A 24694-nucleotide genomic window follows, 5' to 3' on the forward strand; every position below is an offset into this window, starting at 1 on the left:
AGAAAGAAAGAAAGAAAAGGATCGCAGAACTATGAGAATTAAACAGATGGATCACAAATGAGTTAAAAAAAAATGAAGATCACTCTCAAAGTTCCAACCAAGTAAAATTTAATGTTTACAGAGTCCTGAACACAACAGAAAACATGTGGGAGAAACGAATTTCAGTCTAGGAGACAAAACACTCCGTGGCAGCACATTTAGTCAGTAACACGACTCCAATATTTGACTCCAATATTTGGCTTTTACTGGAGATGACGCTGAAATCATTTTTATTTTTTTGTCGATCCTCATTTCTATCTGCAAAAAAGACAAAATCAGAAACCTGGAAATTCAGAAACTCATTTGTTGTACATCCACTTCAAAAACTGAAATGATGCACTTAATATTTCCCCCGCAAGAACAATATAGTTCAGTCTGCCTGCTCTTTTCTTTTCAGGCCAGCAGAGGGCAGACATGCCTCATAAAAGCCACAGCCTGGGTGCCAAATCCAAAATTTACAAGTCAACATGTTACCAGCAACATTTTGGAATACAAGAAAATGCTGCTGGTTACCTGCTAATGTGTCTCAAAAGGGACACAAACCTTAAACAATTGTTTACCAACATCTGGCAGCTACGTGGCGTTACACCCCCCCTCCCGCTTTACATGCATAAGCTACATATATACTACATCTTCAAGACCTTCAAAGCCACAAGAAACACATCAATTCATATACACGGCCTCAGCAAGGATACAGGTACAGATAATACGGGCCGTCATTCTGGATCTGTGAGTTATGCAGGGGGTTATTTTTGATTTTTTTTAAACGTCAAAATAAATATGAGCCTTTCTCAGATCAAATCAGATTACGTTTAAATATCTTACAACTGAATTAACGGGTTCACTTATGTTGTCACAAACTAAAATCTCATTTTAAGTCAATGAACATTCGTATGTCAAAAAAGAAACTTGGGAGACGTTTTGTTCTGAACCAGCTACTTAATTTGTAAGAAACATTTCAGAATCTTATATTATTTATAGGTTTTTTAAGACAAAAAAAAGTCCCATTTTCCCCCTTAGGTTGGCTATACAACGTATGTGGTTCTAAAGCTTTTAAGATGCAGCTTTAGAATAAAATGTTGTACAGCTCCAGTAATTATATAACCAATAACTAACAGGTTGAGTCTCCCTCAAAGCCAAAAAGGAGAAGACGTATAAATCTGCACTTCTGATGGTTTACAAAGTATTCAATATATTTCCCATCTTGTTAATTACAGCTCAATGCCCTCTCTGCTAAAAAAAGATATAAACTAATCTAATAACAAAAGCTCCCAACAGATAAAAGTATAAAGTAGCATTCAGGATGATCTGTTGCTTGACAACTGGTGCTCACTGGGGAATGTTCAACAAAATATGAGGAGTGCTTGAGGTGACCGTCTGTTGGGGCAAATTTCTAAACCGCATGTTTTGTTTTTCTTCTGTTACTTGATTCATATAACTCCAACTGGAAACTCAAGAGTGGCCATGGTTTGCTAATCATTTTTGATGCGTTACTTTGAGATCACAACTTGATTATTTTGGCATTTTGTTTGAGAACAACAAGTTGTATCCGTGATCATAAATTATTTATTTTCTAAAATAAATGGATGTTTTTGTCTTGAGCTCGAGAGGAATGATGTTGACCGTTGTCCTGAGATAAGGAGACATTTTGAATTAAACAAAAATGTCTCATATCAAGACATAACGTTCTAATTTCATCACTATTTCAAAATGACGGCTTAAAAAACAAAATGGCAAAATAGTAAGTTCGCCCACCACCTGCTTGATCTTGCATTTCATGAACAAAATGGCCGTGTTTGTGAGTGGGAGGCCTGTGAGGGATCACATCCTTGATACTGAACTAGTGACTTCAAACTAACTGCGTTTGAAACACCCTCGATGGCGGACCTGACATGCTGCGTCTGACAAATTTTCTAACTTTCTGAAACAGAAGCTCTCTTTTTAACTCCTCACAAAACTACTTCCTTTTTTTGTGTGTTTTTCTGTTTGTCTACAAACGAGTGCAACAACATGAATGCCTTCGGAGAGAGACTGTCTGCAAGTGTGTGGCGTTACCCCCATTTGTACGATGAATTGCGTCAAGACTACAAAGACATGCAAATAAGCGTAATTAATGGAGAGAGAGAGATCAGGGAGGATATGGGATGCAGCCAGGAGGAGGGGATGATGGCAGGTTTTCTCGAGTGCGACCTTGTTTGAAGCATACTGAGACCTTCACCAATGACGTCGTTAGGGAACTTTGTAGAAAAAAAGGGGCCAAAATCACAAAATAAATAGATGATGTGGCCATTTGTTGCATCAAGATAATGACATAATCAAGTTGAGATCTGGAGAAAATGGACCTAAAAGTGACGAGCGACCTCAGCCAGTCTGAGCTTCCATAGTTAACGGTTGTGAAATGTTACCTTATACAAAACTTATTTCAAAAAGACAGCAAACCTGAAATACAACAGACACACTTTCTAAAAAAAAATCTAAAGTCAGATAAAACAGGAAAAAAAAGAAGACAATATTAGACAATACTTCTCTGGTATACTGTTACTCTGAAAGTTATAACAATGTCAAAAAACTGCTATGATTGGTGCAAGTGCTGAGCATTACAACAGAAAATCTACTCATTGTGCAAAAACATCTGAACTAATGAATCTGACTGATGTTGTGTGCATCTGTGTGAACCGATAAAGGCAACAAAAAAACAAAAAAAACAGAAAACAAGTAAAAGTCAGCATGCAGTTGAAGGACTAGCGTCACACAGTAAGGCAACTGAACATCTCGGCCGGCCTCCCGCCTGAAAGCTCCACAAAAATACTGCTGAACAGAGACGTTCACCGCGGCGTGTGTTCTCAAAACAGAACAAGACAGAAATCTGTTAATGAGCTTTTGGTGTTTTGGCAGTTTTCTTCTGTGTTTGTCAGCCCCCCGGCTGATCTCAGAGAAGGCTTTGTAGCATGTCGCTAAGGGTTGAGGTTTACATGCTGGAAAGCCTATCAGCTTCAACATGAGGACACTGAAATTATTCTTGTGTGCTGCTCCCACCAACACAAGCCTTTCCCCCTTGAAGACCTTAGATTTTGTTACAAACAGGTGATAACGCACTGAGGAAAGATCTGGCTATTCAAACCATTGATCACCATGGAACATGTGAGCAGCTTTGTGCACTTTGAGGAGATTTTGACAGGGTTGCTGGAGTGTATCAGAAGTTTCACTTGAAACTTTAAATCATCAAAACGGTTCCTATTTTGAGGCTATGCGACAAGAAACTTCAATGTGAACTTCTTTAAAACTGAAGCCCTTTTTCCTTTCCTTTCCTTCCACATTTAACATCCATGTCCACTATCATGCACAGTTTGTCCCGATAACCTAAAACACATTCAAAAGTTCATTCACCCCCTAAAACGCCAAGACGACACGCCACAGGGTACAAAACACAAAGGGAAACAACTGAAATCATCAACTTGAGAGCTAACATAGCTTATAATCAGTCTAAGGCAAAACAAAAAGGAACAAGTAGTGGGTTGGTGAATTTAGGAGCCTTCCGACAACATACTGTGTAGGCTATCACTTTGTGGACCAAAGTCCTGTAGTCCATGCCCGCCTTCCTGGTGGGAACCCCTCTGTACTCCCGCATGGCCTGATTCCTAGGTTGGGATCTGCATACGACGACCCACCGGGGAGCATTACACTCGGAAGCTCTCTCCTTTGCCGTCAATGTGGCGCAGACGCAGGTAGACGTCGGTGCCGATGCCCTGCATAGACTGTACGGACAGAGAGCCGCCCAGGTACTCGGCGTAGGCCCTGGACGTGGGCAAGCCGAAGCCAAACCTGCAAGACACAAAAGACGCAGACAGCGGCTTTAAGATGACAGTGAGGCATTCAAGTTATATCCTTGACTGATCCACGCCTGGTTGAAAATGATTTGTTGTCTGTAAAACATTAACCTGGGTGTAGATGAACCGTGAAATGCCACGTGCAGGTAAATACGGGCTTGTGGTCCGTCTACGCCGTTCATTCGCGTGTTTTTGTTAGCTGATGCATAACTGTTAGCCAGCTAGATAAACTGTTATTGTATTATAGTTATAATACAACGGCACAAGTTATTCTTCCTCTGGCGCTTTCGTTGCAGTCAACAAACAAAGAGAAGCACGACAGATGCTATTAGATTTCAGATCTGACTGACAAGTGATGCACACATGTGGTTAAGTATAAACAAAAGTGCATTACATCACTTTACATTCAAAAGTGTAAATGGGGCCTGAGGCACGATTGTATGAGACAGAATGTAAATCAGCCTGACAGAGGGGTGACAAAGGAAACATGAACATAACGTGTGTTATTAAGGCATCTTTCCAACACGAGCCTCCAGAACATACCCATGCATAGGGCTGGACTGGTTTCCACTGTTGGTAATGTTGTTGAAGAGGTTGCTCATGCGGGGGTCCTGGGCGCTCTCCTCAGCCGTGCTGTAGTGGTAGTCCATCACCTTGTCTATAATATTGTGAGGGATGCCGCCGCCACGGTCTGAAATCCTTAAAAAGGATTAAAAAAAAAAGTTATATTTCATAAAGCTGGATTTTCTACTTTGAGAGCAACACATGAAGGGTCTCTCCTGACAACCTGGTCGGCGAGGGACCAGAGTAAGAGCAATCCAAACCTCCTCTATGGAACTGCATTAAATATTGTCTTCTTTTTTTTAACCAGTAGCATCGGAAGAGACAATTATCCACTCACCTGATGACAAAATCAATGTCGTTATTGGCAATGGTGACGACCACATCGGGCACATTGTATGGGGTGTCCAGGTGGCTTTCCATGGTGGCCCTGAAGAGACAAACAGATGGAGAAAATGGTGAGTGTGCAAATTGTGCTCTCATCTTGAGATTTGAATTGTGGCACATTGCCACAACACATCTTATTGTCTTACTTATGTTTTAAAGTTTTGATTTCGCCAGTACAGATCTTCACAAACCTGTGTTTATATGAATGTGTTAATACTTATTAAAAGCTATATAAACGTGTGAACTCTTCTGCATACAGAAAGTTTCACCAAACAAAGCCTTAGTCTTTGTTTGCACAACAAAGCTCACTGTTAAATGGACTATCCTGACAGCGTGCGCTCTGGACGAACATCACAGAACTGGAGTGCTTCTCACAGGGATTCCAACAAAAGCTTATTTTAGTTTCACTTTAGTTAACACGCTCTCGTTTAATGGCTCATGTCCACGATCTTAACCGTGCAGTCCTGCATGTGTACTTGTTCCCAATGTCCAATAAAGACTGTTCACAAGCGCCGCAACATTTCTCATTTCCATTTTTTCTTCTTTTTGTTTGCCTATTTAATATTTTTCTCACACTGTAAGTTTCAAAATGATTCGACATGGGAGGAAATGTTTATACTCAAAACAACGGTTAAACTGAGGCGATGGAGAGTTTCTTTATGATGACATTCTCATCTAGACATTTTTTATTCTTCTGTTAAGTTTCAAGTAGAAAAAAAATCTGATTTATTTTTTGTTGAAGGGATTCTATTATTAGCCATTTTCACTGAAACCAGTTTAAACAACAGAACAGATGTGCGAGTGGTAAGTTACCTCATGGCGTTCTTGAGGAGCTCGGGCAGGATGTAATCCAGAGGCAGCGGGATGAAGGGGAAGCGAGCCGCTACGTGTCCGTTGATCCTGACTCTGGGAGAGTTGCCGTACTGGTGCTCACACAGACGCCTGGTGGACGTGAGGAACGCATGAGGAGCATTTACCGAAATGTACAGGATCTGATCTACCACCTCCTCTGCTTTATATAATGTAAGAACCTTGCATGATAGGGTTAGTGGTTCTCAAACATTTTCTGTCACGTCCCCTTCAGAGGCCTGCCCACGCCAGTAAAAGAGGATTTCATCTTTATTAATCATTAACAATATTAGGGAAACTACTGCTAAACAAGCTAAGTTGAATTTTATTGACATAAACCAAAGAGTACGGTTAGCAAGATAGCCTCGCTACAACACAAATGTATAGTAATTGTAATTATACTTCACATGTGCTGATTTCATTGTGTTCACCAGCTTGTATTCTGCTCCAAACAATAACAACAGATAAATTGATTATTTCCGATCTGGTTTATCAGTCCACAAACTGTATGAACTTTCTCTCTTTCGAACTCAGATAAAGTGACTGACTCAGAAAAGGTCATTTGATAAGATTTCAGAAGGTAAACAGGAATGATAGCTCGTATCTCATTTACAGCTCGAGGCGCTGAAACGCGTTCGTTCCTGAGAGTTTATCAGCTGAACTCTGACTTCCCTCAGTCAACAGAGCGCTCACACAGAAGCAGAACATCATCGAGAGGTGATAAATAAACAGAAGCTGTGTGACCAAACACTCACCTGGCAAAGTCCACCCACTTCTCTATGATCTTTTTGGGGGAGAGACGTCTGCATATCATCCCAACAAAATCAGGCTGAAACAAGAACAGAAGTAATTACATTTTTTACTCACAAACGAAGAAAAGAAATATTTATATTGGCTATAGTTCTAATATGTATACTGTAGATCCTGCTATTCAATTAATTCAGCGGCTGTTATAAAATATCATTGCCAAAACAAACATGGCAAGTATTTCCCAACAAATGCACTCCTTCCTCTTGTTTCCTAAAAAAACTACATCAGCTGTTTTAGGAAATTACTGATCTTTAAAAAAAAAAATGAAACTACATATTTGTGTCCCGTTTTAAAAGATTACTGTCTTCAGTAGGAAGTATTGGGCTCGGGGCTGAGAGCCACAGCCAAGGTGGGAAAGTCAAAAATCATTTGAAGCGTAGAAACGATAAGACGTACGTTGTCTTCGTGGAGGGCGAGATGGTGCGTGGCCAACATTCGGATTCCCAGACGAGAGCACAGCGTTGTGTCCAGGAAGCTGCGGAGGATTGTCTCATCCTGAAATAGAAGTAGTAATAGTCCTGAAACAGCTCCAACAGTGGCACCAAAAACAAAGAGCTGATGAAACCCATCAAATAAAGGTTTACTATAAAGCAACAATATGGAATATTAACTACACTCATTGATTTTAAGATCAGATTAGCAGGTTTCAAAACGAAAAGAATGACACATCTAATAAAAATCTTCCAACAACTGAAGGACCTTGAATTACCTTGATGAAAGTCCTCGATAGGATACTCTACATAGGCTATCATTACAAGATCATTAGTGGGGAATCATTTCCATCACAGAGAGTTTCGGGGGTGCAGTTCTTACCTGGACGTGTCTGCGACACTCCCTGAAGCCCTGGGCCAGCATGGTGACCACGTCTTTGTGGTCGTCCAGCAGCTGCTGCACCAGCTTACAGAAGCGAGCCTCCATGTCCTGATCCTTGATCTGTAAATAGAGGGGCGCAAACCCTTTAAACCATAACATTTAAAAAGTTCCATTTTAGAGAGAAAGCTTTTATTCACTTTGAGGTATACTTAATCATTTCTATTCCTGTTTTAATTTGATGTTTCTGCAAACTCAACACTTCCTCCTGTTTATCTGTTGTCCTGATAAATTCAGCATAGAAACACTAAATCCATCGGTACAACAACAGATTCACCGCTCTGTTGCTTTGAGATTCTTCTTGAAAATGCTGTTGGTTCATTTTGTTTATTCATTAATTCATTCATCTTTTCCAGCTGCTTCTACTTCGCTGCTGTCTTTTAATGTGAAAAACCTGCAGAAAATATTGAATTTCACTGACGACAGCTTACCATGCAAGTTATATTATAAAGAGTATGGTCTAGACCTGCTCTATATATGATTTGGCGCTATATAAATAAAACTGAATTTGAAAAGTGTGTGTAGCAGAGCTAAAGTTAGACGGAACTCTTCTTACAAATGAAAGACATCTGATAAAAAAACAATTTCTGTCAACTCCTGCCGGTGTCTTCGATGTGTCTTCCAAAGTAGACTGTGCCGGGTTCTTTTATTCTCAGTTAAAGTGGTTGGCTTATCTCTTCAGGGATTTGTTTTCACAAAGCAAATATTCTTGTTCCTCAGAATCAGAAAAGCTACGTCATTATTCAGAGATGTAAAACATAAAAAAGGTCCAGGAGGATGCAAACATTTAAACGCACTGTCAGAGGTATGTTTTTCTTAATTTGACATGTCTGTTTTTAGCGAGTGTAGAAAGCCAGAGAGCCACTCTCCAGATCACACTGATAAGTCTAAATGCGGGAACAAACGGGCGCCTTAATTTCTATAGAGCACAACGTGAAAACGTGTTCATCAGGTCTGTCACTATCTGCAGTCTTACATGTACTAACACATTTTGTCGTATTTGCCAAGGACCCAATGAAGGCAAAATAATCAAATATAGAGCTTAGGCTGTTCACCGTCACTGTCAACCACGAAATAACTGAAGACGGCTGACCCACATTCCACTCTGTGCATGTTTTCTGAAACTGAATCCATCCTGAAGATTGCACAAGCTGTCAGCTTTTGTTAGCAATAACAGAGTTGTTATCATAATACTGAATACTGAGTAATATTTAAACCTGTATCAACAACAAATTACACAGTAAATTACATTTTGATCAGTGATTTAGAGGCTCAAACACATGCACACCTAAAGCTAGTCATCTCTTCTTACACCACCTTTATTGCTACCTTGTACACTGTAAATATTTATCTTTTCACTCTTCCATATGCACCATATCTGAATTCAAACACAGATCTTTTATTGCAGTTAGTTCTGATGCACCCAAACACAATATTTCAGGCAGCAGCTGTAGGGGCGTCCAACAATTGTATAGAAGTGTACAGCATATTAGAGCAATGTTCCAAAGAGAAAGTAATAATGTTATCTATTACATTAATAAGAATTATTATTCAGCAGATGTCACACAGCACAGCCAGCCATGTTTATCAAACTGAGGATTAAATGTCCGACACTTTGCAGTTAGACATCTGTTCAGTTTCCAAAGAACTTAAATGGCAAAACAATCTTCTTCCCAGAGTGTCACAGTGAAGAGTTGTATGTAATTAATGCAAACACAATTTTGAGAATTACCAGATCATTCAAGAAAAAAAACCTCAGAAATATCAGCTTGTTTCAGCCTGTCAAACATGAGGGTTTGAATCTTTTCTCTGTACATTAAATAGCTTTTGGGGGATTTGGGTCACACCAAATTACTCTTTTGCGCTTTTTATTCCGTAGATTTCATGAAAAACAATAGTTTAGGGCTCAGGGGTTACATTCAGGTTGCTGAACAGATCAACCAATCCTGGTGCTGCTACATGCAGGACTTGACAGCAAATGTTCACACTTCCTGTTTATGGTCAGAAGTAAACCACTCTGTGAGGAATGACGAACTTAACCTTATGACCCCGTGTGTGTTTGTGTGTGTGTCTGTGTTTGCTACGTGTTTGTGTGTCTGTGTTTGTGTACGACACTCACCAGGGGGAAGTCACTGAGCATGTGGTAGGCTCTGATATACAGTTCATGCTGCAAGAAAAGACAAGAGACATGGAAGCTGTAGTTAGACTGACTCTCTGTGATCGTCCATCCAACCATAAAGCATCACACCACCAGCACCGGTCCCTGACTGGGCCCCACACCACTACTGACAAGTCAACATGTGGCTTACATTTCAGGATGCTTCTAAGTGATGAATAGTCTGTTTTTACCAACAATGTTGAACAACTCCTCCCATCCTCAATTAAATTCAACTTTAAATAACAGGACCATACAGTAATCTGGATGTGTATCAGCTGACACTCGAAATCTGCTTCAACCATTGTTTTCTTTTTGATAGAAGAGCTGACGGAGTGAGTACAACCACCCTGACCTACATTACGACTGGCGGCATACAAAAGGAGCTGCGCTTTATGCAATCGGCACAGAGGAGCTCCGTGATACCAGAAAGGAAGGAATGTAGGTGAAAGTTCATCAGCAACGAGACATGCAGAGGCGCTGAATCGGTTACGAAGGGACTGCAGGGAAAAGGAGAGAACATTGTTCCCACATGGAGGCCCTGGACACAAACTAGAAACTCTCACTGAAAATAAAAGAAATGTTACGATCCAGACTCTGATATCCTTTAACTGTTGCGAATCAGCTGAGGCATCTGTGTGTGTGAGGCTTGTGCCACCACCTCCATACGAGGGGGTTTAAAGGAATTTTGTTTGTCCAAAATGGCATTTCGAAAACTCAACAGCAATGTGTCTTTCCAGGAAGTGTCCTGGTTGCTCTGGATAATCCACAGACTTCAGTGTGGAAAGTTTTCATTGGAATGACCTTCTCCTGAAGAAACAGTCCCTATAAAAAAGGTATTAAAAGTAGGAACTGTTTGACATTCCCTGCTCTTGTGAAAATAAAAGCTTTGCTTATCAGAAATGGATCATGTCACGTTGACCCAAACGCTGCACACTGAAGGTTACGTCTGCTGCCAGTCCACATGATATACTGTATTATACAAGCAGAGTAGGGATTTCTGGCACTACTTCACCTACTTCCAAGGTGCATGAAGAAGGGAAAAAGTATGAAGAGGTCAAAACTTATGCAACACTTTTAAGTTTAAAGAGCAACTTTATTGTCATCTTAAGAGCGAGCGAGCTCCTGCCCATCGAGAGCAATCAGTTTCTCGCCCAAGGACACTTTGACATGCAGACAGGAGGAGGTGGGGATCAAACCGCCAACCCTGTGATTACTGAACGACCACCTCCACCTCCTGAGCCACACCGCCCCTTCCCATTGGGAACAATGGAAGCAGCAGCGGTGTGAAAGCACCTCAAGAGAACCTTTCCCTCCTTTCATTCAAAGTTCTCCTGTGCAGTGGCCCAGTTGTCACTTTCTTATTATAGAACCTGCTGCATGGCCGATACACTCTCGCTTCATGTATAGCTGCACACTTTAGCCATAAGCGGTGCTGTGTGTGTCTGGAGGAGTGTGTTCTTACCACTTGCAGAATGGTGGGGTTGCAACCAATAATGAAGGGCAAACTACGGAAGCCCTTGATGCGATGGGCGATTCGCACAGGCAGCTCCTTGTGTAGGTACTTGGCACTGCTCTGAGATCACACACATAACAATGAAGAGCAAGTGAGGGAGGAGTCACAGAGATCAGAGAGCTTCTCATTAAACATGCACTTCTCTCAGTGTGGCTGAAATATTTACCAAGATGTGGTGTCCATCAGGAGACTTCCCAGAATACAGCAGGGTCGCTAAGGTCAGTCGCACTGAGGCCTGGGGAAACATTAACATGTACCATCACAAACACATTCAGTCAGAACTGCAAGTCACCGTGGGACCTAAAGACTTCATTACAAAAGAAACAGCTGTAAAACTCTGACAAACATTTCCTGAGCAACACACATTCAGAAATAATTAGGGAAATAATATAAGTTTTCAAATGTTACATGTTGTATAAACACAAGCAGCCATATAAGAACTTTGCATCTGACCAAAGAATAAGTAAACAAGATTACAAATCTGAAAACACATTCGATGCCAACTTTCGATATGTGACAGGCACATTTTCTTTTTCGTTTTTAAATCTAGTATTAGGTAAGTAGATGGCAGCCAATAAATATCAAGAAATGTCTGTATTTGTACGTGATATGATTTGTTTTCAACTCTAAAATGTCCCATTCAAAACATATCATGGTCACAAGTCTTCAAAGAGACAAAAATGTTTGTTATGCATTCATGTCAAATAATGGGTATCAGCCAATGTATCATTATCAGATGTTTTAACTGAGGGAAAACATGCATGCTTTTCAAACATGCATGTGTACCGCAAATATTAATATCAGTATCAGCCTCTATAATCCAGCAGTGGTCAGGGCTCTACTAAAAATGACTGAATTAAACCACTAGGCCACCAAGTGTTGTATAAAAATATATGTGTGTGTGCAGGGAGTCACTAATGCTCATGTATTATATGAGAGAAACCTCTGATGTGTCTCCAGAGTGTAGGTGGTGAATCAGAACTGATTAGGTCACTGAATCAATGAACACTGTTACACCTACAAGTCAATGACGTGCAATTAACATGCAATCTGTATCTGGATATCAATGCTGTTACTATGAAAGGTGTAAATACATGCAAAATGCATTGTGATAGGATCTCATGGTAAAATCAGGTGTAAATGGGGCCTAACTGGCACACCTCAGTCAGACAGCTATTCGTTTTAATGACACTGCGAAAAGGTTTGCTCAAGTGCAGAGAGGCGGAAGTGTGTTCCTGTGCAGAACTGGAAAGTACAAGCGGAACATTTGACCAGACTGCGGCTGGAAAAGAAAAGAAAAGGTCACTAAAGATATGAGCATCCACAGCAAGATCACTGCAATCTAATTTTTTCCTTCTTATGCATTTAATGGTCTTGTGACCCCCCCCCCTTCTCCTGAGCCCCAAGTTGGGGATCAGTGTACCGTGTTAATGTGTAAGTCACAAGACAAAAACTGCAGCTGACTGCAATCTGCCAGATTTGTGGTGTCTGGGATCAACAAACACACAGTTGAATTCACAGTTACACTCTGCATTAGCTCCATCTGTTTTGAAAAGGTTTAATAGTCTCCTGGCACCTTTAGGTTTTGTTTACTTTCTTTCGGCCAATTCTGCTGTACAAAACAACTACATCTTTCATTTGTAGTTGACAGTGGTCTAGCAGGGTGTCGTCTTGTTAGTCGTATTTTAAGTTAGCACTCAGCTGAAAATTCCTTCCTCATTTTGCTATGAAGAAATACTTGCGACGTTTGTTTTTCTGAGTGAAAAAGCTGATCACTTTACCCAACAGACAGTTGGTAAACACATGACAAACTATTGAGGCACTCAGTTTTCTTGCCGGGCCTCTGTACACTAACAGTTAGAGTAAAAGAGTTGTCCATGTTTAACAACATATTTCCTTGATTATAATACAAGTGCTGGTACAGTTGTAATTATTCGACATTCAGTTAAAAATTCTACATGTTTGCTTTACACTTGAAGAATATGTCAGATATAACTAAAGTTACCACACCGAGGACTGACTTTGAGTTTAATAAAACACTCTGAAGGTCTGTTCAATCCAGGACTCAATACACATTTAGACTATATGTGTCTTAAATTAATTTACAACAGACAAAAACACTTTAGAAGCTGGAGAGCAGCCAGATCGTAAGCTAACGTTAACTTCCATTAATTGGGTCAACCAACCTCCATCGCTGAAACACCATCAACTATCTCTATCTCGTTATTGGTTATAGTTAAAATGACAGCTTGTTATTGACAGCATTTCCTGTACGGTCAACATCAGGGACAACAAACCACTGGACTGGAAAGGTTTACGACACGACGGTGACACTTTGACCGAGATTAAGCTAGCTAAACATAATGTTCTCATGAAAAACCGCTGCATTCACATACTCAGGAGAAAATCCGTCAATTAGCGGTTTGAGCTAAAGTAACGGGCTTGGCGATTTTGGATTATCAAAAATATATAGCTATCGTCATTCTACCGTTAATCGTACACATAGTCACCATCCTATAAACTGTAATGTCATAAATAATATATCCTAAACTTGTGTTACTTGTGTTTTAATTTGATATACGTTGGCGAGAACTTCCATTTTGTTTATTTGACATAATCATTTCAGTTCTAACATAGTGAATTTGCATATTTTACACTGTATATTTCCAATAAATATATCTAAATAAAAAATAAATAATTTCATATATTAAACACGGGTATTTGCTTGTTGGCGACAGCTTTCTCTAAGTTGGACAGATAAATCGAGGTTCATCTTTATTTCGGGTCCGAAGTCGTAACTTAACTGCCGTTAATTTAGCTAGCTAGCTTTGAACGCTAACGTAGATCGGTCATCCATGAGGGGGAATTTCGAATTTACTGCCTTTCCGGTGTCCATGAATGCAGCACAAACCTTGCTAACAGCTAGCATTGCTATCCAGCTACAGTTAGCTTACGCCCTCGTTGCCACTGTAGTAGCACCACCGTTTCAGAGGAGGACACCGGCCAAAAGTCACATTCGTACCTTTTCTGCGGAAACGTCAATTGCGGACTGGTTGTAAAATGACGTGACAGTCTTCGACCGCTCTCTTGCCATCTCTGAAAACCCCTGCATCGAGGACGTGGACCGAAATCTGTGGCTCCCCGTGCTTGACATCGGCGGTACTGTTTTGATGAGGGGGGCCAGCAAGAGGCTGCCGAGCCTCGGCCTGGCTCTGCAGGTGGCACCGCTCAGCATCTCCACCGCTATACCCGCCAGTCCCGGACGCATTTGGAGACGAGCTGGGTGTGTGAACAGGACTGTCCTGTTCCCGTACAAGCACTGAAAACGAGGGTTGCTACGAGGCCATTAGGGTCGCGTCGTAATGGTGCACAAAGGCATGTATCTGAATACAGTAGAGAGGGTACAGAAAGGGCTTTGTACGCATTGGCCAGTCGGGGAGAGAGCCGGGGCGACGACATGACAGCTAAACCAACCATCAGTCAGAGGCGGAGCGAAACCGCCCCCCCTCCAACACACACACACACACACACACACACGAGATACTGTACTGTACTGCAAGGAACAGCAGGAACAGTGGGTAAACAACAATTCGGAGTATTTTAGCCGACTTGTGGCTCAAGGGGACAGGGTCGACACATTTTCAAGATGCTTGCAGGTTTGTTTTTTTGTTTGCAGGTACACATGCATGTTTGAAAAGCATGCATGTTTTCCTTCAGGCCCGGTCCCTCTATTTATTCCCCCACCCAAAACACAAATAAGTTAAGTACTGCAACCTGGAGCTTCAGTTGGTCACTAAAGATTATACATATAAAACTGTGAGCAGCAGAACACTCAGGTACTCATATAACTGCTTTACACTGCTGAAATTATCTTTGTGAAGGATAAAAGGCATGGCCAGATTTAAATGTGTTTGATCATTTAAATATTTACCTTGTAAAATAGGTATTTTTTCAATAGATTAAACAAACAATCATTATTTTGTTTGTGTACAAAAGTGGTTTTATACTGTGGAGTATAAAAGCAGGTGTGACCAATGACTTGCAAGATCATGATCAGCTCCTAATTTTAAAGTTTACGCTGAGCAGGGATCAGATTTTGATCAGGAGTTGGCTTGCGTACTATCTGGTCCAAAACTAGATTTTGACCAGGACCTGGTTAACTTTGTTAGTTATAGTTCCCCAACCCAGTCTCTAATGTCCACATTACTCTCTAGTTTTGTTTGAATTAGAGCTGGAGAACAAACCTCACAGGACAGGTGAGTCTCTCAAAGCACCTGAAGAGAAAATCAACACATAACATATGCCCGTCATCTTTCTCAACATTTGCTGTTATTCTTGGAATTAATAATAAATGTCATGCAAATTGGTCGCAGCCTTTAAATAATTTAGACGAGTTCCAGAGGTATCTTTACTCCGAAGTCGCCAGCAGGTGGTTGTCTTACACGCAGAGATGAGACGCACTTTGACACAGTGACATGGAGTTCATAAAACAACATGGAGTCTGTTCCAACACTCACAGCGGAAAAAAAATACAGCCAGAACTCATTAAATTCATTACGTGAGATACTATAAATTATATTTAAAAAAAGCACAATAATATTACTGCCACCTTGTAATGTAGTAAAATAAATTTTTTTAAATAAATGTCACCTGTTTTAGTTAGTCCTTTCATCCCACAACTGCATACAAATATGAAATAAGTCAAAACATTTGTTTTATTAAATCAAGATATTTGTACAACTCGTGACACATAAAAACATGGTGGGTTGCACAAAGAAACATAAGTACAGTAGAACTACTGTAGTATTACACAGGAAGGAACACGCAGTTCTGCAGTTATTTCCACCGCAGTTAATTGCCAGGCTGCATTTCTAATCTGCCTCTTTACTCCTCACAGCAGTAGTGACTTTTTGTTATGTTATCAGAACATTACACAGTTACATGAAACAGCAAGACTGGCCTTAAAATAGCAGACGAGGACCATTTACATACAATTATTCACATCAAATATGTACATTTGAGTCCTATTCATACAGCCACTGACTTCTTGAACATTTGTTTTTTTACCACTTGGGCGCAGCACAAAAAGCTGCAAACACAATCCTGACATACTATTTATTACCTTATAAAGTCTTTTATGAACTGGCAACATTAGCATTTATTTGGAGTTGTTTTTATGGACACCTGAATAGTAATTGGCAGCATTTTACTACAGCTGAGTAGAAGTTAATTTAATACGGAAGCACACAAATAAAAATGATTTCTGAACCATGACATGAAACTGCAGAGGACTCAAATAAAGCCACAGACAGAAAAGACTATAAAATAAGATCTAAAGATACAAAAACAAAGAAAAAGATTTACGTGTCACATAGCGACAAGCGACAATTCTCTTATTCTACCCTGCTATTCCCAATAGCAGCAACTTTAAGTATGTCAGTACAAAATTCTGCAAATTAAAAGTTTAAATTAAGAGTTCATGCCAAACATTTTCATATAAAAAAAATGAAGAATACTGTTATTGTAGTCCTTCAATCTGTCTGGCTGTAACTTGCTCTTACAGATCTCACTGCAGCATCAACATAAAAATAATTTCCCCAAACAAACTATGAAGAAAAATGAGAAAACAAAACATATCCCAGACAGGATCTCCACAGTCTGTCTCTTATCAGCGGAGTCAGAGTGACAACGTGGTGTTAAGAGAAACAACCTGTATGGATGTTTACTCTGACATTTAAAATGAGGTAATCTTCCATCAAGTAAATGCTTAATTTGATGTCCTCAAAAAATACCAACATTTGGTACACTTGTGTTTTTTTTTTAAAAAGGTTTTGTATCGAAACACATACAGATCTGATTGGCAGTCACGCAGTCCGTGTTGCTCAGGAGGACTCTTCTCTCTCCCAGACTATCACCATGTTCTTGTCACTGAGGGCCACCAGGAAGTGGAGCTCAGGGTCCATTGCTACGCTGTTGATGGAGGGGCCCTCTACTTGACCGAGGCCCTTCCTCACCGGGGCTGGCCACTCCAACACCTGCCAAAACAAAGAACCCGGTGGCGGCTGAGTGGTGAGCAAAGCAAAACATATGAGGACGAGTTTCATTCTAAATATTGATGATGTGTTGCAAATGGAAAAGATAACATAACTAACAAAGTAATGAAAGTTTTCAACAAATACACATTTCTAGTGTGACGTTATGATCATTTGTGGGTAAATGATCTCTCTAAGTTTCTTGATCATCTACAAGATGAAAGAATGCCTTTCAATTAATTTTGGCTGACCTGGTTTGTGTACAAGCTGTCTGTCTGTAGAAAAAAAGTTCAAACCAAACAGGACATTTAGAAGAGATGGATACCTCAGTGGGCAGTATGGGTTTCCCCGCCTGGAAACTGTTTTTCTGCAGGTTGGCGACGTGGTATGTCCACAGGCGGCCTTTGTCATCACCACACACTATGTAGTCTTGGCCTAAAGAGAGAGGAACGAACACACACGCACACACACTGTAAAATGTACGTCCATAATTATTTTCTCAGGTTTGATGCACAATCATTTGAAAATGAAAACAAAATGATAAATGCAGCTCTACAGATCAGGTGACCGTGACGTACCGGGACACGTGTTGAGAGCCAGGTAGGGAATCTCAGTGTTGGCCCACTGCAGCTCAGCCAGAACCACAGCACACACTGCCCCGTTCTTCTTGTCAGGCCGCTGAGCCTTGGTCCTGCTCCAACTCCACAAGTAAATGGAGCCATGCATGTAGCTCTTGGAGGCTAGAGGACCATAATTACGCATGAGGGCAAAAGAAGAAAAAATAGAAGCAAAAATTATGGACATGTACAGAAAGAAGGGAGGACAGGGGGGAAGATCTGTAAGATCGTGTAAGGACCTTACAGATAATCTGATTTAAATGGCAATTCGATGCTGAAATGAAGAAAACACAGCTGACAAAACGGTCCTAATTCTGACTGATTAGACCCAAAAGTTCCAAAAATACACAGACGCATTAAGCACCTTAAGGGGCCTTAAGCTGTTTTACAGCTGGTTCAGTTACCAAATAAATGGTTGGATACACTGATGTACGGACAGACATGTGGGAATCATGGACTAACATGAAACATAATTATAGCGCCATCAAGTGGCCTACTAAAGTAATAAATAGTGAGGACATGTATTTACTGTATTACATGTATATCTGTATATAACTCTTATTGTTGAACTAGTCCTCTCATATCTGCCTCCGACTTAAAATTTCTGGCTAAAAATCCTAAAACATCCAGTGTGACCCAATATTACTAACTGAAGGGGCATACTTTGCATACTACTACTTTTCTAGATATTGTAGATAAGACTACAGTGGTACTGTGGCACACTGTAAGAGCCTTACTTACCGACTATGTCGTCTGTAAGAAAACTCAGGCCATCAATGGTGTGGTAGTCATGGTCTTTGTCTTCCTTCTTATAAATGGGGAAAGTTATCTCCATTTCCTTAGACCTATTGTGAGAAAAATAAAAAATAAACACACTATATGTTACTGACTGGTTCACATGTATGACTTTATACATTGTTGGATAAAAGAACACATGCACACACACTGTGGATGCCTTCACCTCTTTGTGGTGTTGTTGGTGCCGAGTTGTGTGTTGTAGCAGTGCAGGCCATCCTCACAGGCAGTCAGCAGGTGTGAGCTGGGGGAGGTAGGGGGGAGGCAGATGTGTAGAGGGGTGGCGCTGATCTCCAACACCAGCAGCTGACTGGAGGGACAAACAGGGGCAGAAATATTCTCAATATCACAGCCTGAACCACTGCCCCACCCTCCTGGACCCATTACATCACATACATGACATGCAGATTTATTCAGACTCCAAGAATTTTAATTCTAGCAGAGGACTCAAATATACAAGACAAAAGTGTGATAATGCCACAATATAGCCAGTGTCTATTCACCCTCCGTTAGTGCAAGCTAATGAAGCTATAACAAACACTAAATAGAGGTTGAGACGGTCCTCAATTTCTGTTCAAGATGTTTTGGCTTAGAAAAGGTATTATAGACTGATTTGTATCGAGCTATAACAGCAGAAATACTCACACAACTTTGAAGTTGTACTGGATATCCACTCCGCCAATGTCCCACATCACTATCTTGTTATCGTAGGATCCCGCTGTAAGAGAAAATGGTGAATGAATGGTAAATTATCTCACAGGGGTAGCCGTGGATCGAACCCCCAACCCGCTCTACCTCCCGTGCGACAGTGCTAACGACAGAAGTAACATGACTCACTGAAGAGGAAGTTTCCCTTGTGGTGGTTAAAGCGGAGGACAGACAGCGACTTGCGGCTGGCTCTGAACTCCCCGTAGGCCACGTTGTTTCTGGGGTGGATCAATTTGACCAATCCTCTCTTCCCACCAGCTGCTAGAATGCTGCAGTGCTGAGCCGTGGCCCCGCCTCCCCTGGACATCAACACTGTGGACCAGGCCAGGGAGAAGAACTCCTGTTGTGAGGAACAGATACAGACAAACAACTCAAGCTTAAATTAAGATACGGATAACTCAATTATATCCATAGATACTCAGCGACATTAGGTCACTTTCGCATCTCATGAATACAAGATTCTGTCCATTTTTTCCTTCCTTCCTCTCTGATGAATACAAGGTGTTTTCGTAGTGACAGCGTTCAGCAGCAGAAGATGTTTTTCTGTGCATGCAAATGTAGACGTCTGCCCTGTTATTGTAGCCTTAGAGAATAAATAGAGCAAACCTCGCCAGGAACTTTGTACTTCTTCATCACCATCCCTGTTTCACAGTCAATCACACAGAGAGAGTCTCCACCACATGTAGCGACCAAACGGCTTCCTCCACCAGCGCCTGTTAAAGCAGAAAAAGAGACTCTGATGAACATGATTATAGGAAATCTTTTCAAATCTATTTACAAATGTGAAGCCTTTCATTTTGATAATATAAGCCTTGTTTAAAAGGCCTTGTGGATGCCTTTCTCTGTTTTTCTAAATTTGTTGAACAGTACCGGTGGAATCTGGCAGCGGCTGGAAAGCACAGGCCCACAGCTGGGTGGAGAAGTCCTCCGAGCTGTCCTGTTTACTGTGGCACTGGAGGACGTGGAGAGGCTTCAGACATACCGGCTGCTGGAGGAAGGAAACATGGACAAAGAGGGAGATGGAGAGGGCAGAGTGGTGAAGAGACTTAATGACATCACCCAAATGGTGGGCTGAGCAACTGAAATTGCCATCCCTGGAGCCGTGCGTTCATTTAGGATCTTTCATGGAAAACATTAGGATTTATCCTCTGGGGAACATGAATATTCACAGCAAGTTTCATGAGAACTGGGCCTATAGTTGTTGAGATATCTTGGGTTGCTCTGAGCCAAAGTGGACAGATTGTGGATCAGATTTAAACACCATACAGACAATGTGTAACCCTTTGCAGATCCCTCGCAGCCTTTTTGCAAACTATTGTTTAACTTATTGGGGCTCCAAAAGCAGAACACTTGCTTTTGTGGTCCCACACTCTTTAATGGCGTCAGGAATAACACAGGATTGAGTATTTAATAGCTGTATTTACAGTACCTGTGTCTTGCAGCTCTTTACTATGTGCTGCATGTCAGCATCTCTCTGCAGCTCTGTGGCTTTACAATCATTCTTGCTGACATCTTCCTTCTGTTTAATCTGAGCTCCATCGTCTTTGGTTTGTCGGACACCTCTCCTGGGTGTCTCTGTCCTCATTTGCCCTCTGGTGGGGGTAGAAGGAGGCTGAGCTGTCTTGCGGGGGCTCATCCTGACGGTGTTGGTCTGGGTGAGTGTCTGAGGTTTGAGGCGGAGACTGGATTTGCGAGGACTGTCTTCAACTGAGGAGTCTGGGAAATCTGTGCGCAACTTTTTGCGAGGCGTCAGCCTTATGCTGGTGTCCATTACTAATATATTTTGTTTCCTCTTGGTAGGCGTGGAGACCTCCTGAAAAAAGCAAACACACTGTATGAGCTTTAAACTCCAGGACCAGGACTCATTTACACAACATCTTGAATTTCCTTTACCATCCCTGGACCACATTACCCACCACTACTGTACTTTAAATACAACAAATATGGAAATACCCCAAATCATCCCATTATTAAGAGTGGTGCTAGATCAAAAACACTTGACATCAGTGACCAAAACTCCTGATTAGATCCATACTGAACTCAAGCACATTCTGGTATGTAAAACACAGTGGAAACACAAGGCAGAACCTAGTTCAGGTTATGGGAAGCTGCTGGTTACGGGTCATTAACTTTCTGTAGTGGAAAAGACCAAAAAGTGAAGCTAACAATGTCCATTACTGGTTTCAGAATCACAATGACCACCCGGACAGATTTGGTGCAGATAAAGCAGTTAAAGCAGGTCATCCTTCGAAATCTTACACAGTTGTCTTTAGTGTCAGTAGACTTCTTGTTCTCTGTTTCTTCCTTCGGTTCTGTCAGAGAGCGCAGATACTCCTTGGCCATAATCTCCACCTAAGAACCAAAGGAGACGAAGAGACAGTTACTAAAAAATGACAGATGACAACTCAAAAAAAGGGGCCAGAATCTCTCCAACATCCTGAACTTACCCTCCATTTGGTGAAGTCGCTGACTGAACTGGGCCCAAATTTAACCTGCTGACGGGCAGTGCTAACGAACTTTGTCTCCAAGACGGACATTTTCTCTGCTGTGATGGGATCTGGGAGACAGAAGCTCTTCTCCCAAACTGCAATGATCTAAAATAACCAAACAGCTTAAAATAAAATGGTTCTGTACGGACACGTTTAAAGCAGAAATATTTCAAACACTACAGAGACATTGTAACTAAACTGGCAGTGTGGCATGACTTAGTATAGAGTGTAATACTGGATCACTGACACAACAGTCGTAATGTAATGAAGTCAGTTTCATACCCTGGTCCTCAGATTCTCACTGTAGACGTAGCGCAAGTGGTTGGCAGTAGTAGTGACATCTTTACCGTTGTAAATCCTCAGGTTGGGCAACAACACCATCAGCTTGTAATTATCACTCACCTGAGGAAGAAAAGCAACATTACAATCAAGTCTAAGACCCAGTGAGGTGTCATTGTATTTTGAAAGGACTCCTTAAAAGTCAGTACTAAAAGGTAAGATCACACTATATTTCTGTCCTATGAAGGATGCCATGTCACGTTTCTGACGTGGGTAATACATTAATTAATCAGAGCGATCACAAACTGTAAACACTGTTGCACTCGTTTGTAGTCCAATAGTGTGCTAAAGTACTAAAAATAGTGATGAAACACGCTGGAATAGTAACTTCTATTGGCCAACCGAACACACCCACTTGAACTCTGACCAAAGTAGCCAATAGCAGAAATGGCATCCATCTATCCATTATCTTGAACCACTTTGGGCGGGGGCTCAAGTCTATACCAGTTTGGCGAAAGGCGGTTAACACCCTGAACGGTCTGTCACAGAACTGACATAATAAACAACCATTCACACTGACATTTGCATCTATATGACCTGCACGCCTTTGAACTGTGGGAGGAAACCCACTCAGACAAAGCAAGAATATGCAAACTCCACACATAAAAAGGCCCAAGCCAGCTGCTGGAATCAAAAACAGGAAGTACTTGCTGTGAGGGTACTTTGCTAACCACTCGCCCAATATGTCTTAGAAATTATTTGTAGTGAATGAGCAAATATTAATGTTAATGTTTTTTTACATTTCTGATCCAGAACCCCCTTTAAAACTGTGGACTATTAGTAAATACAACGCCATCAGCCATGTCCTCACAGTGATATAAAGATTGTCCTCCATCTTGAGCTCTTCCAGACTGCCCAGAGACTCCAGAGTGGTAACATCCTCCATCTGGTTGTTGCTGAGGTCCAGGCAGCGAAGCGCAGGCATCTCCAGGTTCTTGGGGAACTCCTGCAGTCTGTTCCCAGACAGATCCCACCGCTCTAGGGACTGGAGGCAGGACAGCAACCTGACCGGCAAGTCCTGATGCTTCAGCGCCAGCTTAGATAGACTGAACAGCAGAAAACTCAGGTCAGTGTTGCCACAAGGTAGGAAATCAACCAAAAAGTGTAGTTATTTGCTTTAAAATTAGCAAAAATAATTAACACTTAATGGTCACCAATATACAAAACAAACCATGCTTACTTCAGTGTCTTGATTTGCTCCAGTTTGTTGGCTTTTGGAGAGCCTTTCTCCAGTAAAAGTTTCTCAGTTATTTTCTCCATTGATGATGATTATCTGTAGAAAGGACCACAATACAAAAATGAATAAACAAGGGAATCAGCTGTAGAGCGAGGGTGGAGTATTATAGAGTTGTTTCAAAGCCCTCTTCTGTTAAAAGATTCAGGTCTTTTGCACCTCTGATCACACCCAGCATGAGTGCGTCTAGAGGTGCTCTAGGTAACACCAGGGTGTACTGACCACACCCTGAGTACTCCTCTATATCTCTGCAGCAAGCTGAGAACTTCAGTCATTGGAAGTTAGCAAAAACGTGAATCTCATAAGTTGCTATATAGTTGTAGCAGTAATAAAAGTTACCCTGTGAAGTATTTGACCACTAGTGGCCCCCTGGAGCAATGTTTTGATGAGCATGTCCATTTTTTTTATATATCTCGTGCTCTGCCAGTTCACACATGAGAAACGTGAATGCACACAAGCACATCATGTATGAGCAACACACATTCCTGTCAACGGTTTCACACAGTTCCAATGAGAGGCAGTAGGTGGAAGTATCGCGCCAACAAATATAGCAATGCACCAACAAAAGGCAGCGAAGAAGAAGAACGGTAGCTTGTTTACATGGATGTAAACAGTGCAGATTTCAAATGATCTATTAAATAATTGACTTTGCAGCCATTTTATAAGGACAATTGTTAGGCCTCAAATATACACATGATGCATTTTGGTGAATGTAAACATACAGAGCAGTTTTTGTGCAGTTACGTGCAGTTTTTTGTCTGACACGGCCCTACTAGATGAGTTCAAGAACCCCTCCATCGACACCAACTTGTTATGTTCTAAATGTGCTCATTCCAATCCATTTTATACTAAATGTTATTTAACATTATGCAGTAGGGGATTGGGTTTTTTCTTCCATGCATGAAAAATTATCCTGGAGTTGTTGGTGTTTAGAGCATGTCCCTTTGTTTCAGTGGATTCAGTCAAGTTTGCATTCGTGCTACTGCCACATGGAGTGGCCTTTGGCTTCTCTGCTCAATTGCTTACTTGTTTTCACATAAACACAGCAGTTACGGCATTACACTCAGGTGAGTGGGAGGCATGTCCAGTGGAATCTGCCTTGGTGGAGGTAGTTGGTAGGTTAAATTTGTGGGGAAAATAATTTATACTTTTTCAAATCAGCTGAGCTACTCCACTACATTTCCACATACCCCCTGCAACTGCAGAAGTACCCCCTGGGCTACAAGTACTAGTGTATGGGTTTTAACAAATCTACCTTGTAAAATGCAGCCATTGTTCCTCTTTGCATGAAAATGACTGCCTCATACTAAACAACTACTCTTGCATGGGATCTTCTACTTTGTCGTTCTCCCCTGCATTTCATTGTTTACTTAGCACACAAAATGTCCTTACAATTTTGATCTTACTTAATCTATTTTGTATATGAAAGGAGCCCTGCAATAAAACAACACGTTCACGGTTACCAC

General features: G+C 41.2%; 2 protein-coding genes across 2 annotated transcripts; both read right to left on the bottom strand.

The window, feature by feature from the left end:
• Positions 1-85: 85 nt before the first annotated feature.
• Positions 86-14360, bottom strand: bckdk (branched chain ketoacid dehydrogenase kinase). The gene is made up of 11 exons (XM_070917099.1): positions 14037-14360; positions 11181-11249; positions 10964-11074; positions 9463-9510; positions 7287-7406; positions 6870-6968; positions 6419-6492; positions 5628-5756; positions 4768-4857; positions 4410-4565; positions 86-3861 (listed from the first exon to the last, which is right to left on the bottom strand). The coding sequence occupies exons 1-11, from the start codon at positions 14280-14282 to the stop codon at positions 3717-3719; spliced, it is 1287 nt and encodes a 428-aa protein (XP_070773200.1). The 5' UTR covers positions 14283-14360; the 3' UTR covers positions 86-3716.
• Positions 14361-16896: 2536 nt separating this feature from the next.
• On the bottom strand, positions 16897-23254 carry lrwd1 (leucine-rich repeats and WD repeat domain containing 1). Its single transcript, XM_070917897.1, has 15 exons — positions 23175-23254; positions 22806-23040; positions 21938-22057; positions 21614-21760; positions 21426-21518; positions 20596-20979; positions 20037-20154; positions 19773-19879; positions 19296-19506; positions 19104-19176; positions 18625-18768; positions 18405-18508; positions 17625-17786; positions 17372-17481; positions 16897-17049 (listed from the first exon to the last, which is right to left on the bottom strand). Exons 1-15 carry the CDS (start codon positions 23252-23254, stop codon positions 16897-16899), a joined length of 2241 nt encoding a protein of 746 aa, XP_070773998.1.
• Between the last annotated feature and the right edge of the window lie 1440 nt (positions 23255-24694).

This window comes from Enoplosus armatus, chromosome 13 (assembly GCF_043641665.1).
Source record: "Enoplosus armatus isolate fEnoArm2 chromosome 13, fEnoArm2.hap1, whole genome shotgun sequence".
Lineage (NCBI taxonomy): Eukaryota > Metazoa > Chordata > Actinopteri > Centrarchiformes > Enoplosidae > Enoplosus > Enoplosus armatus.

What these genes read in the sequence shown, in the direction of transcription:
- lrwd1 (XM_070917897.1), bottom strand. Translation starts at nt 23,254, where the DNA reads ATGGAGAAAATAACTGAGAAACTTTTACTGGAGAAAGGCTCTCCAAAA. An exon ending in GTGAGAATCTGAGGACCAGG is followed by an intron (nt 21,761 to 21,937) that starts GTATGAAACTGA and finishes TGGTTATTTTAG; the next exon opens with ATCATTGCAGTTTGGGAGAA. An exon ending in CAGTACAACTTCAAAGTTGT is followed by an intron (nt 18,769 to 19,103) that starts GTGAGTATTTCT and finishes TTGTCCCTCCAG; the next exon opens with TCAGCTGCTGGTGTTGGAGA.
- bckdk (XM_070917099.1), bottom strand. Translation starts at nt 14,282, where the DNA reads ATGCGTCCGGGACTGGCGGGTATAGCGGTGGAGATGCTGAGCGGTGCC. An exon ending in TCGCCCTCCACGAAGACAAC is followed by an intron (nt 6,493 to 6,869) that starts GTACGTCTTATC and finishes TTCTTGTTTCAG; the next exon opens with CCTGATTTTGTTGGGATGAT. An exon ending in GACATTGATTTTGTCATCAG is followed by an intron (nt 4,566 to 4,767) that starts GTGAGTGGATAA and finishes ATCCTTTTTAAG; the next exon opens with GATTTCAGACCGTGGCGGCG.